This window comes from Salvelinus alpinus, chromosome 5 (assembly GCF_045679555.1).
Source record: "Salvelinus alpinus chromosome 5, SLU_Salpinus.1, whole genome shotgun sequence".
NCBI classification, from domain to species: Eukaryota; Metazoa; Chordata; class Actinopteri; order Salmoniformes; family Salmonidae; genus Salvelinus; species Salvelinus alpinus.
The window spans coordinates 58,339,061-58,356,515 of record NC_092090.1 but is presented as its reverse complement, the minus strand read 5'-3'; the positions used below and the strand labels follow the sequence as shown (position 1 = coordinate 58,356,515).

Sequence of the window (17,455 nt, the reverse complement as noted above, 5' to 3'; positions counted from 1 at the left end):
AGGCATCATTGCAGTACCTGGTTCGAATCCAGGCTGCATCACATCTGGCCTTGATTGGGAGTCCCATAGGGCGGCGCACAATTGGCCCAGCGTTGTCTGGGTTTGGCTGGGGTAAGCCGTCATTGTAAACAAGAATTTGTTATTGACATGACTTGCCTAGTTAAATAAAAAAAAATAAAAAAAAAATCTGACAGAGAGCAGAATTCATGGTTCCTTCTGTTAAGGCAAGTCATCCAGGTCCTGAGGCAGCAAAGCATCCCCAACCCGTCACACTACCACCACCATGCTTGACCGTTGGTATGAGGTTTTTATTGTGGAATGTAGTGTTTGGTTTTCGCCAGTTATAATGGGACCAATGATCCAAAACACACAATCAAGTCTGCATCAAAATGGCTAAAAGCATGGTAGTGGTAGTGTGATAGTTTGGGGATGCTTTGCTGCCTCAGGACGACTTGCCTTAATAGAAGGAACCATAATTTCTGCTCTGTATCATCCTTTCTGCTCTGTATCCTTTCTGCTCATAGCAAGACAATGATCCAAAACACAATCAAGTCCACATCAAAATGGCTAAAAAGCAACAGTTTTGGAATTACCTAGTTAAAGTCCAAACCTAATCCCAATTGAGATGTGGCAGGACTTTAAATGAGCAGTTCATGCTTGAAAACCCACAAATGTTTCTGATTTAATGCAGTGGGCCAAAATTCCTCCATACCGATGTGAGAGAATAAGCATTTGAGTATAATTATGTTTTGCTATTTGTAAACTCAAGTTCTCTTTATTTAATATTTGGTTTTGGTTGAAGATCTGATAACATTCAAAACTATGCAAAAATAGAGTAAATCAGAAAGGGGGCAAATACTTTTTCACAGCACTGTACTTTGTTCCCACACCTTTATTTGGACTAACGGTCAGGTGTGCAGCAGATCATCTCATTATCTAAGGATTTATTTCAGGCAAAAATATAGCGATAGATAGTGGGAATTATAGACCCACTCCCTCAAACACTTTTGAGGTGTAAATACAGACATATTTTAGATTTTGGGGTGAACTATCTAAATGTATAGTAGTGTAGAAAACAGAGTAAAATAGAAAACAGAGTAAAATAAATTATCAGTAGCTGTCTGATAAGCCAGAAGTCCCTCTGTCACCAAATTCTGACTCAGGCTGCATCACAGAAATTCAGTTTTTGGGTGAACTATCCCTCCAGTTCAGTGGAGGTTGCTGAGGGTAGGATGAATGGAGTCAATGGAATGGGGTCAAACATGTGGTTTCCAATGGTTGATACCATTCCATTGATCCCATTCCAGCCATTACTATGAGCCATCCTCCCCTCAGTATCCTCCACTGCTACAGTTAGTGTCTGTCCCCATTCGGTTTCATGGATGTTATGATAAATCCATGGTCGTATCCCAAATTGTACCCTATTATATTTTTAGTGCACAACTTTTGGACTCTGGTGAAAAGTAGTGCACTATATAGGGAATCCATGTCTTAATACACTCTCAAGCTAAAACACTTTGTTAAGTGTATTAGATCCCCGATCTCTCTGTGTGGAATGATTCATCTCTACCTACAGTTTGTTGGGATATATGCTATGGCCTAGTTCCGGTCACTAAGTGAAACATGATGTATCTAACAGTCCACAACAATGACTCCAGTTTTGAGAAATAGTGTGTCAAGGTTCTTAGAAACAAAAACACAACTTGTGTGTGTGCGCGCGTAGTGAGTAGGAGGGGTGACTAAGGTCCTTTTCTTTTTACCGTCTTTTTCCTCCCCAATTTCGTGATATCCAATTAGTCGTTACAGTCTTGTCCCATCGCTGCAACTCCCGTACAGACTCGGCAGAGGCGAAGGTCGATAGCTATGTGTCCTCCGAAACACGGCCCTGCCAAGCCACTCTGCTTCTTGACACACTGCTCTCTTAGCTTTAAGCATCAGCTATCTGAGCAGCTTACTGATCGCTGCAGCTGTACATAGCCCATCTGTAAATAGCCTACCAAACTACCTACCTCATCCCCATATTGTTTTTATTTACTTTTTGCTCTTTTGCACACGAGTATTTCTACTTGCACATCTATCACTTCAGTGTTAATTTGCTAAATTGTAATTACTTCCCTACTATGGCCTATCTATTGCCTTACCTCCTTACTCCATTTGCACACACTTAATATAGATTTTTCTATTGTGTTATTGACTGTACTTTTGTTTATCCTATGTGTAACTCTGTGTTGTTTTTTGTCACACTGCTTTGCTTTATCTTGGCCAGGTCGCAGTTGTACATGAGAACTTGTTCTCAACTGGCCTACCTGGTTAAATAAAGGTGAAATAAAATAAAAATAAATAAAAAACCTGGAAGCCAGCCACACCAATGTGTCGGAGAAAACACTGCCCAACTGGCGACCGTTGCGTGCATGCGCCCGGCCCACCACAGGAGTCGCTAGAGCGCGATGGGACAAGGACATCCCGGCCGGCCAAACCCTCCCCTAACCCGCTGCCTCATGAGTTTCCCGGTCGCGGCCAGCTGTGACACAGCCCGGGATCGAACCCGGATCTGTAGTGACACCTCTAGCACTGTGATGCAGTGCCTTAGACCGCTGGGCCACTCGGGAGGCCCGAACTCACCTCCTTCTCAGTAAAAGGCATGACGGAAATACTGTACTTGTGTATGTTTGTGTATTTGCAGGTTTCTGTGTGTATGTATTCGGAGGAGGGCTGATTCCACCCAGCACAATACACAGCGTACCAAATGTATCATTCTATAGTCTCTTGTGATTCAGGGTGCTGAGATCAGTCATACTGTACAAGAGACAGGAGAAGAGGGGGTACAGTACTAGCTAGCGGACACAAACAGACACACAGCTAGAGGCAGGAAACAGGGGCTGGCTAGAGAACATAAACAAACATAGCGTTGCGGACCTCTTTAATCTTCTCCTTGCAGAGCTTGTACTGCTTCTTCTGATTATCTAGGAAGGTGGTGAGTTCCTTCTTCTGCTGGGCCACTATCTGCTGCTGGAACTTCTTCTCGTCTGCTGACGTCGTCTTCATCTGAGGGGAGATAAGATGGAAGGGGGAGAGATAGGCCGAGATGTTAGTTAGCTGTGAAGGGGCCTCATACGGAAGAGAGGAGCAGAGCGAGAAAACACATGCCTAATGTTGTTTCGCTAGCTAGCCTTCTGGCTTACATTCCTCCAGGTGTTCTTGTATGACAAGGAGGGCATGCTGGATCATGGATGTTAGCCTAGTCTGCAGAGTTACAGATGACCTGGATCATGGATGTTAACCTAGTCTGCAGAGTTACAGATGACCTAGTTTGTCTTCTCGACATTGGGTGGCAGCAATGCCCAACCCATAACATGAGTGAGTTGCCCTCTCCCCAAAGTAAGAAGGTGAGGACGGCATGGCACTTCTCTAGGACAGGCCAGTTTCTCTAGGTCAGGACCCCCAACCACCCCCCTCCCGGACCTACCTCTTTGTCACAGTGGACGGTGTGTCTCTTAGCCAGTTTCTCCAGCTCTATGTAGGCATTGTTGGCCTGGGTCTCCACCTCCTTCTGCAGCTTCAGTCTGTGTTCGTCCATCTCAGCCTTCAGCTTGTTTTCCAGAGCTATCAGCTGCTTCTGGTGCTGCCGTCTCATACGTTTATACCCCGACATCTGCTCCCGCAGCTCATTCTCTTGCTCATGCTCATGGATCTGCTTGGTCACCTGGTGAAAGGATAGATGCAGTGAGGCCAATGAGGGCAGAGATCAGAGGTCAAAAGTGAAGGTGTACAGCCAGGAGTGGTATACAAAAAACGGATGGTATGCAGGCAACCACTAGTGGAGACACTGGAACAGAGCCCTAGCAGGTGTACCATGCTACGCTAGGAGAACCTCAACATTGGTCTTTAAGGTTTAGCAGTTCCCTGTTCATGCAGACTTGATTTCATTCTAACTGGTTACTCAGCTTAGATTTACCATAAGAGTGGACTAAGATGTAATGTGAACCATGAATGAAGTGACATCTAACTGCTAACATTGGATGCATTACCAAAGCCTGGATCAACATTGGGAAACATCAAAGCAACACCAAGCTAGAGAGCATGGAGTTAATACTGTAAGAAACAGGACAACACAACAAAAAAGCACCTTAATCTGGCAGTCAAAGATGTACATTGTAAACACTCAATATGACAGAGCTGGTTAAAGAGGTTTGAGAGGCTTTAACGAAGTCACACCGACCGCTTAGCTTATAACACCGCCCTGCCGACTGATCAATCCCCCTATGCAGTACAAAGCCAACCAACACCAACGCTCTCGACCACTGCATTAACACCAACCTCACAACAATCTAACAGGTGCAACCTGTAAAAATTTGCCCCAACCGAGTGAGATGGAAGACATTTGTCAATAGCCTATGTTCCTCATAGGTGCCAAGGGCTTAAGCCAAGTAAATCAAAATCGCAACAATATAAAGAGTTAAGAGGACAAACAAACCAAACCTGACAAAAGGGACTATCCAGGTCCCCATAGTAGTCGTTCATCTTCTCATAACTCATCTTCTTAAGGCCAAGCATCATGGCGACGTTCATGTTCAACAACCGTGCGAGCATCCAGAAACCCTGTGTGGCATTTCCTACACCCGAACCCCTCAGCTCAGCTTTACCCAGCCCAGCAACAAATCGGCAAGAACCGCGCTGGTTGGTTTAAGTTTAGACAAACGACGTTGGACAAACACGGCGGCTGTGGGCTACACAGGGGCAGCTACACAGGGGCAGCAACACAGGGGCAGGCGTGTGAACTGTGAATGAGGGAGGGAGCGGGCTCCATGGGAAGGCAGAACAGAGGGGGCTCTTTGGGGGCCGAGCGGCGCTCGTTCAGCAGGTGGGTCACATGAAAGCCTCATTGAGAGAGGGAGAGGAGGGAGAGAGAGGGTGAGGAGAAGTGGTGTCAGAAACGAAGACAGACAGGGGGGGCTGAGAAAAGGAGAGGGAGAATGAGAGGGAGAGAGAGGGTGAGAAAGAGGGAGATCCCCTCCTAATCTATCTGAATCAATACCCCTACTGTAATGCAGAGCCAATCCTAGTCACTTGCTTTCTGCCACGCTGCCACCAAGGGCCAAGTCACGTCATGTGACCGCCATTCACACAGCCTGGCTCCAGAGGAATCACGCTCCAGAGGGAACACTTCCAGGTCAAAGGTTATTAAGACATTGGATTGGGACACAATGGTGGAAGGACCTTTTGGTTGGTTTATTTGTTTAGTTGACCTTTTGTCAGGTCAGCCACTAAGTCAATGACCTGGTTGATCAAGGGAGTCTTAATGTGTGTAAAGTTTTATTTATTTTGTGTTTATTCTGTGTTAAACTCGTGGCTCGACGACTCATTGCGAGCTCACAGAACAGGGCTCCGGGCAGCCGAGCGGAAATGGAGGAAAACTCGCCTCCCTGCGGACCTGGCATCCTTTCACTCCCTCCTCTCTACATTCTCCTCTTCTGTCTCTGCTGCTAAAGCCAATTTCTACCACTCTAAATTCCAAGCATCTGCCTCTAACCCTAGGAAGCTCTTTGCCACCTTCTCCTCCCTCCTGAATCCTCCTCCCCCTCCTCCCCCCTCCTCCCTCTCTGCTGATGACTTCGTCAACCATTTTGAAAAGAAGGTCGACGACATCCGATCCTCGTTTGCTAAGTCAAACGACACCGCTGGTTCTGCTCACACTGCCCTACCCTGTGCTTTGACCTCTTTCTCCCCTCTCTCTCCAGATGAAATCTCGCGTCTTGTGACGGCCGGCCGCCCAACAACCTGCCCGCTTGACCCTATCCCCTCCTCTCTTCTCCAGACCATTTCCGGAGACCTTCTCCCTTACCTCACCTCGCTCATCAACTCATCCTTGACCGCTGGCTACGTCCCTTCCGTCTTCAAGAGAGCGAGAGTTGCACCCCTTCTGAAAAAACCTACACTTGATCCCTCCGATGTCAACAACTACAGACCAGTATCCCTTCTTTCTTTTCTCTCCAAAACTCTTGAACGTGCCGTCCTTGGCCAGCTCTCCTGCTATCTCTCTCAGAATGACCTTCTTGATCCAAATCAGTCAGGTTTCAAGACTAGTCATTCAACTGAGACTGCTCTTCTCTGTGTCACGGAGGCGCTCCGCACTGCTAAAGCTAACTCTCTCTCCTCTGCTCTCATCCTTCTAGACCTATCGGCTGCCTTTGATACTGTGAACCATCAGATCCTCCTCTCCACCCTCTCCGAGCTGGGCATCTCCGGCGCGGCCCACGCTTGGATTGCGTCCTACCTGACAGGTCGCTCCTACCAGGTGGCGTGGCGAGAATCTGTCTCCGCACCACATGCTCTCACCACTGGTGTCCCCCAGGGCTCTGTTCTAGGCCCTCTCCTATTCTCGCTATACACCAAGTCACTTGGCTCTGTCATATCCTCACATGGTCTCTCCTATCATTGCTATGCAGACGACACACAATTAATCTTCTCCTTTCCCCCCTCTGATAACCAGGTGGTGAATCGCATCTCTGCATGTCTGGCAGACATATCAGTGTGGATGACGGATCACCACCTCAAGCTGAACCTCGGCAAGACGGAGCTGCTCTTCCTCCCGGGGAAGGACTGCCCGTTCCATGATCTCGCCATCACGGTTGACAACTCCATTGTGTCCTCCTCCCAGAGTGCTAAGAACCTTGGCGTGATCCTGGACAACACCCTGTCGTTCTCAACTAACATCAAGGCGGTGACCCGTTCCTGTAGGTTCATGCTCTACAACATTCGCAGAGTACGACCCTGCCTCACGCAGGAAGCGGCGCAGGTCCTAATCCAGGCACTTGTCATCTCCCGTCTGGATTACTGCAACTCGCTGTTGGCTGGGCTCCCTGCCTGTGCCATTAAACCCCTACAACTCATCCAGAACGCCGCAGCCCATCTGGTGTTCAACTTTCCCAAGTTCTCTCACGTCACCCCGCTCCTCCGCTCTCTCCACTGGCTTCCAGTTGAAGCTCGCATCCGCTACAAGACCATGGTGCTTGCCTACGGAGCTGTGAGGGGAACGGCACCTCCGTACCTTCAGGCTCTGATCAGGCCCTACACCCAAACAAGGGCACTGCGTTCATCCACCTCTGGCCTGCTCGCCTCCCTACCTCTGAGGAAGTACAGTTCCCGCTCAGCCCAGTCAAAACTGTTCGCTGCTCTGGCACCCCAATGGTGGAACAAACTCCCTCACGACGCCAGGTCAGCGGAGTCAATCACCACCTTCCGGAGACACCTGAAACCCCACCTCTTTAAGGAATACCTAGGATAGGATAAAGTAATCCTTCTAACCCCCCCCCCCCCTTAAAAGAGTTAGATGCACTATTGTAAAGTGGTTGTTCCACTGGATATCATAAGGTGAATGCACCAATTTGTAAGTCGCTCTGGATAAGAGCGTCTGCTAAATGACTTAAATGTAATGTAAATGTAACATGTGTTATACTTCGACTTACACATTGATGTAGTATTCTATCTAATTGGCATGTTCAGCCATTTCAAAATGTCACAATGGAAATAGTTCTCTTTCAAAAGAAAACAGGATGTTATACAGTGCATTGGGAAAGTATTTAGACCTATACTTTTTCCACTTTGCTACGTTACAGCCCTTTTCTCATCAATCTACACACAATACCCCATAATGACAGAGCAAAAACAGGTTTTCAGAATTTTGTAAAAATGTATAAGGCCAAAGAGTGTTTGAGGAGAGGATAGGGGAAACAGAGGTTAAGTGACATATGGTGAAGTGATCAGGATGAAGAGAAGAAACAGCGGCCTCAGAATGCCCCCCTCAGACAGTAGTCCTCTCTTCCTGTGGATAAGCTTGGGGCATCTACATCTCTGTCTGTCCCCATAGAGAGGACCTTGCTCCTCCTCTCTCTCTGTCCCTCTCTCTACAGCCCTCTCAGTCTGTCCCCATAGAGAGAACCTCTCCCCCCCTCTCTTTTTCTCTCACTCCCCCTCTCTCTAGAACCCTCTCGGTCTCTGTCCCTATAGAAGACCACTAGATAGACTGACACCCTAAACAGGGACTGTTACTTACAACCAAAACCTTTGAGATTCATCCGTCGACAAAAGGCAAGCCCCTTCCTTTGCCCATATCTAAACTCTTGTTAGTGTATGACTGGTGCAATACCCAACCGTAACTGACATATACAACATTTAGCAAAGCATGGTTGGATTGAAACTATTAGCATTGTCTATAGAATAGAGCCATAGATATTCTATGTAAATAAACAAACTAAAGTACTGTATATGTGGCCTAAACCGAAACATATACAGATCTCAGATGGGCATAAAAAGTGTTAATACATGTTATGTTATATTAACATCTCTCGGTCTCCTGAGTCTCCCAGTCTGGCTGACCTGTAATAACCCCATTCATCCCTCTAACCTCCAGATGGGGCTCACTATCCCTCTCTTCTCTTTCCCTCTCATCCCCCCATTGCTCTCTCCTCTTAACCGTTATCTAACACTTCATTCAGTGAGACCAGACTGTGGTGTGCTCTCTCTCCTCTCCCGCTTTTTCTCTTGCCTTCAGTCTCATTCCTCTCTGCCTACTTGACTCGCTCTCTTGTCCACTTGTCTGTCTGTGTCTGTCTCTCCTCTCTCCCGCTCTTTCTCGCTTTCTTTCTTTCCCCTTCGCTCTCCATCTGTCTCTCTTGTCCGTCTGTGACTGTTTCTCTCTCCTCTTTTCTGTTCATCCCATCCGCTCATCTCTTCTCCCTCCCTTTTTCTTTGTCATTATATCGCTTATCCTCCCTCCCCCCTCTCCCTGTCTCCCTTCCTCCCTCCACCTGCTCTTTCCAGTCTGAGCGAGCAGTGCAGGTCCATCTGGGGACGTGTGCTCGCCTCGCGCCAGCCAGAACGAGATGATGTCATCGAGTCGTCGCAGCAGCAACAGACTACACGCTGTCTGAATGCAACTATAACCTGCCTCTTTTGGAGAATAACTAAAACAACCAATTCACTCGGATTAACTGATGAACACAGTCAACAACAAAGAAAGGGTCAGTATTGACAAATGATCAAAAGAAAGCACTAACGGTGGAAAACACTCCACTACCAGTCAGTAAAGCTATGTAACACATGGCATGTTAAGGACATAGACACACAGAAACCCTGTTTCCTCCCAGTTCCCCCAGTGCTATAGCTAGTCCAGAAACCAGGAGATCGGAAGGAAACAAATCGCACAATTAAAACCAGTGGTAGACAGACCTTAGACACCATTACCACTCTAGATAGCTGCTTACTGGAGCCCTGTAACCATGACAACAGACATGGAGAGGGCAAGAGAGAGAGAAAGGCAAGGATGGTAATATTACTCCATACTGCCTGCCCCCCCCCCCCCCCCCCAACCACAGAGGGGGTATGAGACTGATATTAGTGAGGGGAAAAGTACAGGATTAGAAGAGAGGGAGGGAGGAGAAGAGGAGGTGAAGGCGAACGGAAGGATAGTGAAGGACCGGGAGAAGACAAAGGGGTCTAGTGAGAGGGAGGGAGGGGCGAGAGCAATAATAAAGAGCGGGAGGGGAGGACAGGAAGGAAAGTACAGAGAGGAGAGAGAAAACAATAGGAAGAGAATGAGAAGAATGAGGAAGGGGAGAGAAAGAGGAAGCTAGAGAGAGAAGGATAGCGTGCAAGACACTCAAAGGGAAATAGAGACAGACAAAGGGAAAAGAAGAGAGGGAAAGATGGACAGAGAATGGGGGAGACTTGATATCACCCAGGGAGAGCAAACTATGATGTTAGCCTTTACACGCAATGCTGATTTGATGGTGGATAGTGGACACAGAGACATAGAGAGATGAAGCTAGAGAGACAAAGGTGTGTTGACCCTTACCAGCGATGCTGATTTGATGGTAGAAAAGTTGTTGTGACGGTAGTTGTGTGCCTGGCTCTTGTCTGAGGAGGCTGGTCTCAGCTCTGGCCTGTGGTCACGTTTCACACCATCATCCCAGTTATACCCGTGGTCCTGACGAAAGAGAAGATACACTTTTGAGTTTCATGGCCTGTTACTACAATGGTATAACTTTCACTGTGTACAGAATCAGATGAGAGAATGGAAAAATCCAGGGGAACTTTTGGATGGTAGTGAACAGGTTTTGGATTAAACTCAACCCGAAGTGTGATGGTTGGAGTATAAACCTGGAGCTTTTGTAATATTTTTTGCCATAATGCCAATACTGCACTTCACTACAGTACATTGTTCATGACCAGTTACATAAGAAAAGGAACTATAATCTATAGACAGACAGTAGTCTGTCACCTCCTCATGTTCTGCTACACCCACGGTTGTCTTGTGACACATCGTCAACCTAGACACCAAGTGACATTTTTAATAACAGTCTGTCATTGCAGGCAGATTAATGGACAAAGACAAGGAACAAGACGTGGCTAAAGATGAGGAATGACAGGCATCTCATAATCTGCTGCTGTTTGAAGCGTGTGTGTGTGTGTGTGTGTGTGTGTGTGTGTGTTGTGCTACGATGCCCGAGACAAAGAGTATTCAGAGTGAATGTCAGGCATTCAGCAGTGTGTCAACCTCAGCCTGCATGGAGACGCCAGCGGAGAGGAGAAGAGAGGGCATCTTTGTTCTGAGGGTGTGATTCACAGCACTGATGAACTCTGGCTCTGTGTATCTCCATGTGTGTGTGTGTGTGTGTCTATCAAGAGCATATTTATAGGAATCAAGCAAAGCAGGATTTTGGAGCGGGAGAAAAATGTGTCTGGTTTCCATGGTGTCAGTGTTTAACAGCGTTAGGTTTGTTTGTGAACAGTATGATCATATGATTACCTCAGAGGTTGGTTGTGTGTGTTTGTGTGTTTCTTTGGACGTGGGTTGAAGTTTGGTGTAGGTGGCTGCTGGCTGAGGGTCCTAGATGAGCAGTACCTTATTGGCATGCGTGTTCCTGTTTGTTTATGCTATCCTTGAGGACGTGAGTAGGTTTGGAGTGGGTGACAACCTGGCGGTTCACTGATAGTGATAGATGAGTCTTACCTTCTTCCTGTGTACACACTTGTGTGTATGCTAGCTTGTGTGTGTGTTTCTCTCCCTCTGTCAGTGTTACCTTCTTGGTGTGTGCGGAGGACTCGAGGGTGCTGTCGTAGTCATGGTGCATCATGGTCATGTCGGAGCAGCTCTCGTCTAGGACCTCCTGCATGCTGTTGATGCTGCTGCTCTGGCTACCTGTACTGACCGAGGTGCTGGGGATGGAGTGATTACTGCCCAGGCTGTTCATCTTACAGCTGGCCTGCTCAGATTCCTGGAGGGAGACAGAAGCAGGAGATAGGGATCCGTATTCAGTAAGGGAATTGTGGGAAACACACAAACACTTTTGTGCCACACGCTCCTATTTGTGTGACACACTCAAGCATAATGTCCCGGTTAGGCCAGACACACAGACAGACATGACTGTAGGACATGACTGTAGGACATGACTGTCTGTCTGTCTGTCTGTCTGTCTGTCTGTCTGTCTGTCTGTCTGTCTGCGTGAAATGGCCTCGTTTGAGACAAATGGGTATTAATGGTCAAAAAATTATAATGATAAAAAAAAAAAAAATGTAATCCCCTTTTTCTCCCCAATTTCGTGGTATCCAATTGTTAGTAGTTACTTTCTTGTCTCATCGCTACAACTCCCGTACGGGCTCGGGAGAGACGAAGGTCGAGAGCCATGCGTACTCAGAAACACAACCCAACCAAGCCTCACTGCTTCTTAACACAGTGCGCATCCAACCCGGAAGCCAGCCGCACCAATGTGTCGGAGGAAACACCGTACACCTAGCAACCTGGTCAGCGCGCACTGCGCCCGGCCCGCCACAGGAGTCGCTAGTGCGCGATGAGACAAGGATATCCCTACCGGCCAAACCCTCCCTAACCCGGACGACGCTAGGCCAATTGTGCGTGGCCCCATGGACCTCCCGGTCACGGCCGGCTGCGACAGAGCCTGGGCTCGAACCCAGAGTCTCTGGTGGCAAAATAGCCTTAGACCACTTAATGGTCAATTTGACATGACTTTGAATGTGTGAGTCCTACGTTACCCTTGGGCCTGGTTCAAGACCTGTAAACAGAAGAATAGGTATCTTCTCCATGTCAACCTTTGCTGACCTCTGAGACACCTATTCCTCCTCTGTGACAGTTATCCTTTTTGTGCCAAACAGGAATAGGAGTTCAGTTGAGGTTTAAGCCTTTCTTGACTCAAGAATCAAAATCTATCCTCACACATACAAATACATACTACCCATTTTATCTTTGGTGAACATGGTTTGTTTAAGTGGTGTTAAACCCACCTCCTCCTCCTCCTGGCTCTCCCCCATGGGTCCGTTGTGTTTCTCCTGGTAAAGGATCTTCTTCATCTTGCGGTACTGCAGGTTGTCGAGCTCCCGCACCGCATCCTTGGTCCTCTGGATGAGCTCCGTGAGGACCCGTGGGGGACGCTCCCGACGGACGAAGTCATGCTGGGTAGAGGAGAGAGGGCAGAGGGCTTACAGGTTAGGATTCATGAGGACCCGCGGGAGGTGATTCTGATACACAAAGTCATGCTGCAGGGGGACAGGAGCAAAAGAGGTCAGAAGTTATACACAGTGTCGGTCTGTTTGACTGTCTGCCTGATTATAAAGTATGTAAATATGTGAGATATGTACCAAAAAATGGTCTAAGGGTGTTGACAGGGTAGTCAGGGTAAGTGTAGAAACAGGTCCACAAAATGAGGGAAGACCTCTTTTAAATGTTTAATCTGATATAACACAGCCCTATAAATCCATGGTATTATAAACATATTTTCTATATCAATAATATATCAATACTCCATGTGATTATTATTTCAGAGAATTATTTCTCTCTCTCGCTCTTTTCCCATTGGTCACTAGAGGGCGCCTGTGGGTTATTCAACCTAGATAGAGTTTCTTGTGCTGGTTTACCAGAAAAATAAAATACAAAAATGTGTATATATAAAATACTCCATCCGATAGTGTTCATATGGGACTGACCGGTAGCGCACGCACACGCGCTCACATACACACACATTTTTTTTGTTGCTAAATGCCTGCTTAGTGGAAATGCAATGCATGCAACCACTTGGGGGCTGAAACGGCCATGTATGTCTCTCCCTACACACCTTCCTTCTATCTGACAGATGCTGGCTGGCTGGAGTAATGTAATGGACTCTCTGATTCAGAAGGATGACATCATAGTCTGGAAATAGAGAGGAAACATTTTCCCGTTTTCAAACAAACAGACAGAGGGAGCGAAAGAGTGAGTGAGAAAATCAGAGCTGCCATGTATCAGGGGGCTGGGTGAGAGAGAGAGAGCGATAGAAAATATAGAGAGAGAGAGAGCGAGAGAGAGAGAGAGAGCGAGAGGACTAATCTTCAGAGTAATCCCTTCCCGAAAAAATTAAAAAACTATCCTGGGGACCATGAACAGAGTCGGACCGACGGTTCGGATTCTTGTCTTCCTTTCCCTTCTCCCCCATTACAACATTTTCCTCCCCCATTTTTTTTTCTTCGATGCATGCACCCGACCATGCGATTCGCCAAAGATCATGGGAACAGTGTAGTAGTGTAGTTTTGGTAGGAGTAAAGGAGTATGGGAAGCGAAGTTTGACTCTATATTGAGGAAGTGGAACCTGAAGGGAAAGAGATTAGTGACCTGATTTCTCCTAAAGAGCTCAAAGAGGGGCAGAGGGCAATGAGTGTGTATGTGTTTGTATTAATCAGGGGCTTGAGGGGCGGTGATCTGGATGCCCCCTGCTCCGACTCAGATTAGGAGCAAGTTGCCTACTAGGCACTGATTTAAGGTCAGTTTAGCCTTTTCCCCACTAATAATTATGGTTAGGATTTGGGAGAGGGAAAGTTTATCCTAGATCTGCACCTAAGGGACAAGGGTTACTTCTACCCAGAGCTACAGACAAGCCCCCACCATCTCATCCCCTCTAGCCCACTAAATTCTTGGACAGCCAGGTAAGACCGACAGGCCAGTGAGAGAGTGTGACTACCAATCAAGAACATAAAACTCTTAGCAGGCCAATAGGATTACTTCTCGGCCAAACAAACAAAAAGATCAACTCTACATTACATGGTCAGACACACAAACACACACAGATTAACAGTGGATTGGCCAATCAGGATGTACAAACAAAGGCTAGCTAGCAGAATACCTTTCCACACAACTGACTGATCTTGTACTGTAACACATGGGTCTATGGGGGCAGTCAGTCTGACTTTAGCTTTCATTGTGTGTCAAGGGGATATGGTCACACACACACACACACACACACTATGGATGTCTTATGAACCTCCAACACAAAGTGTACTACAGCGCAAGATAAAAAAAGGGTTCAATGCTTAACAACAAAACCCTAACCCCTGTGGGATCAGTGTGTGTGTGCGTGCGTGCGTATGTGAACAACACATCTTAACCCCTGTGGAATCTTTAATTCCTATTTTCTCTAGAGCTGTGGGAGGCAGTGAATCATCAGCTGTGTCTGAAATGGCACCCTACTCCCTACATAGTGTGCTACTTTTGACCAGGTCCCATTGGGTTCTGGTCAAAAGTAGTGCATTACAGTGCCCTCCGTAATTATTGGGACAATGAGCATTTTTTATTATATTGGCTCTACACTCCAAAAGTATGGAGCATAGCTGGGGGGGGGGGTTGATATTTCTGAGTCTAACTTTCTCACCAGGGAATAGGGTGCCATATTGGACGCATTCATCCAGATGGTCTTTGAGAGACTGACACGGGAAGTGAGGTCACAGTCTCTGACAGAGATAACAGGAAGTGCACTCACTCGCAGCAGCTCCCCCGACGAGAGTCTGTCCTGAGGAATTTTGAGTAGGCAGTAGTCAACGAAGCTCCGGAAGGGGTCCGACCTTGTAGAAAGATAGAGGGATGGACAGGTGGAGCGATGGAGAGGTGGAGGGATGAGGGAAGGAGAGATGGAGTGGAGGTGAAGAGGTGGAAGGATTTGGAAGAAAACAGAATACAACCATGATTAGACAGGAATAAAAGGCAATAGCTGTCTCACCTTGCTATCTTAAGATGAATGCATTAACTAACTGTAAGTCGCTCTGGATAAGAGTGTATGCTAAATTAGTTTAAAAAAAATATATATATACAACCCCCTACGTATTTATTTGGACAGTGAAGCTAAAACGTTAATGAGGTGACAGTATAGTTTGATGGTATTTTCATACATATCCATTTTACCTTTTAGAAATTAACACTTTATTTATCTAGTCCCACCATTTGAAGGTGTCATAAGTATTGGACAAATTCACTTATAGCCTTTTCAATTGAATCAAAAGTTTAGTATTTGGTCCCATATTCCTAGCACGCAATGATTACATCAAGCTTGTGACTATACAAACTTGTTGGAAGCATTTGGCGTCTGTTTTGGTTGTGTAGAAATGAATGGTAAATAATGTAGTGTCATTTTGGAGTCACTTTTATTGTAAATAACAATAGAATATGTTTCTGAACACTTCTACATTAATGTGGATGCTATCATGATTACGGATAATCACGATTGAATTGTGAATAATGATGAGTGAGAAAGTTAGAGGCATGAAGATTATGCCCCCAAAACATGCTAACCTTTCACCATTACCAATAAAAGAGAGGTTAGAACGTTTTGGGGGGGGGGTATGATATTTATGCCTATAAAATGTATCACTCGTCATTATTCATGATTCGTTAATGATTATACGTAATCATAGTTGGGTCCTCATTCATTTAGAAGTGTTCAGAAACATATTCTATTCTTATTTATAATAAAAGGGACTCCAAAATGACGATACATGATTTACCATTCAATTCTACTGGGCATAACATAATCCGAAACACAACTAAAACAACTGCAAATGCATCCAACAAGTTTGTGAAGTCACAAGCTTAATGTAGTCATTGTGTGCTACGAATAGGGGACCAAATACGAAACTTTGCACTACATTCAATACACTAAGTGATACAAATACACAATTTGTCCAAATACATATGATACCTTCAAATGGTGGGACCACATAAAGTGCTTTCATTTCAAAAAGGGTAAAACATTTGATCTCAAATCCAAAATGCTGGTGTATAGAGCCAAATTAAAAGTTTTAGCTTCACTGTCCAAATAAATACATAGGGGAATGTATATCCACTTTCCCACCTTTCAAGCCTTAGAGTCAGGGTAAAGCCAGGGTGCTTCTATAGCTATTCATCATGTTGGTTAAGGGCTTATAAGTAAGCATGTCACTGTAAGATCTACACCTGTTGTATTCGGCGCATGTGACAAATAACATTAGATTTGTCTGTGTTATTGAAAGTCCATCTTCAAACTCTCTGTGTGGCGATGTCATATAGTCTACATAGTTGTATACATTTTCAACTAGTCTCAGCTAATGAGAGAGAGGTTCATGCCAGAGGCCTATTTGGAGCACCTTCAACAATACACTGACTACTGTGTGTGTGTGTGTTCGTGTGTGTAAGAAATAGAAAACTAAATCATATTGCATCTCTATGGGAGGACCATAACCTTGCTTCACACACTCTCTTCAGTACAAGACTAAGGCTTGCTTTTAATGCTAATTTGTCAAAATATGCTAAATCTTTGCATACTGAAAAGACAATCAAATATTTATTTTATTGGAGTGTGCTACTTGTGAATCTGTTTGCTTTGGGTTTCGTAATCACACAAATCGATTTTCTCAGTAAGGAACATGGACTATGAAAATAAACACAACACTTACACCTTCATGCAAATGCTGCAACTTGTTTGAGCTGTATTATACATTCTCTACTTGTTGATAGGAATGTACTCCTAGAGCCATATAAGTCTAGTTGCCTTGCCTAGTTAAATAAAAGGTTAAATAAAAATGAAAAGTCCTATATCCACCCTTATCTGGGTCAAATAGAGTACAACATTTCCCCCACACACACACACACGCCAACCTTTATGGTGCGAAACTATACTGTGCCAATAAAAGTACACTGGCTATAGTATCATGACATTGTAAATGTTGACAGAATCTTCCTCTTATGGCAGTCATCACACCATAAACTCAAAGAGCATCAACAGCACAAGAAAGAGGGGGGCTAGTGTGATTGCCGCCTGTCTTTCTGTCTCTCTCTGCCTCGCTCCCTCCAAACCTGCATTTGTCTATCTGTCTGTCTCCATCCAGGGAGACAGGTCTCTCTCTGCCTACCTCCATCTATCGGTCTCACCCTCCCACTCTCATTCCTCCCTCTCTCCCTACCTTCATCCCTCCCTCCCGCAGAGTGTGGTTTGGTGTATGGTACAGTACAGTAGTAGCCTGTGAGTTTAGCCTGAGGCTTGGTTCTTTAAATAGGAAAGGCCTTAGCTCGGCCCCTCAGGTAATTACATAAGAGACAGACTGGGACTTCCAGGGCTTTGAGAGGGTGTGTGTTTGTGTGTGTGTGGTCACACAGCTCAGCAGA

The 17,455-nt window shown here is 45.9% G+C and overlaps 1 protein-coding gene across 4 annotated transcripts in view; it reads right to left on the bottom strand.

Moving 5' to 3' along the window:
• taok3a (TAO kinase 3a) overlaps positions 1 to 17,455 on the bottom strand; it is a 99,026-nt gene that overhangs the window by 6,412 nt on the left and 75,159 nt on the right. For 3 of the 4 annotated variants that reach the window (XM_071402473.1, XM_071402471.1, XM_071402472.1), the window contains 6 exons: positions 14,802 to 14,883; positions 12,301 to 12,468; positions 11,082 to 11,276; positions 9,854 to 9,985; positions 3,467 to 3,703; positions 2,917 to 3,045 (listed from right to left, as the gene is read on the bottom strand). In XM_071402473.1, coding sequence (XP_071258574.1) covers positions 2,917 to 3,045; positions 3,467 to 3,703; positions 9,854 to 9,985; positions 11,082 to 11,276; positions 12,301 to 12,468; positions 14,802 to 14,883 — 943 coding nt within the window. Of the gene's footprint in view, positions 1 to 2,916; positions 3,046 to 3,466; positions 3,704 to 4,479; positions 4,687 to 9,853; positions 9,986 to 11,081; positions 11,277 to 12,300; positions 12,469 to 14,801; positions 14,884 to 17,455 lie in introns of those variants that run through there. The other variant, XM_071402474.1, reaches the window with a different exon arrangement.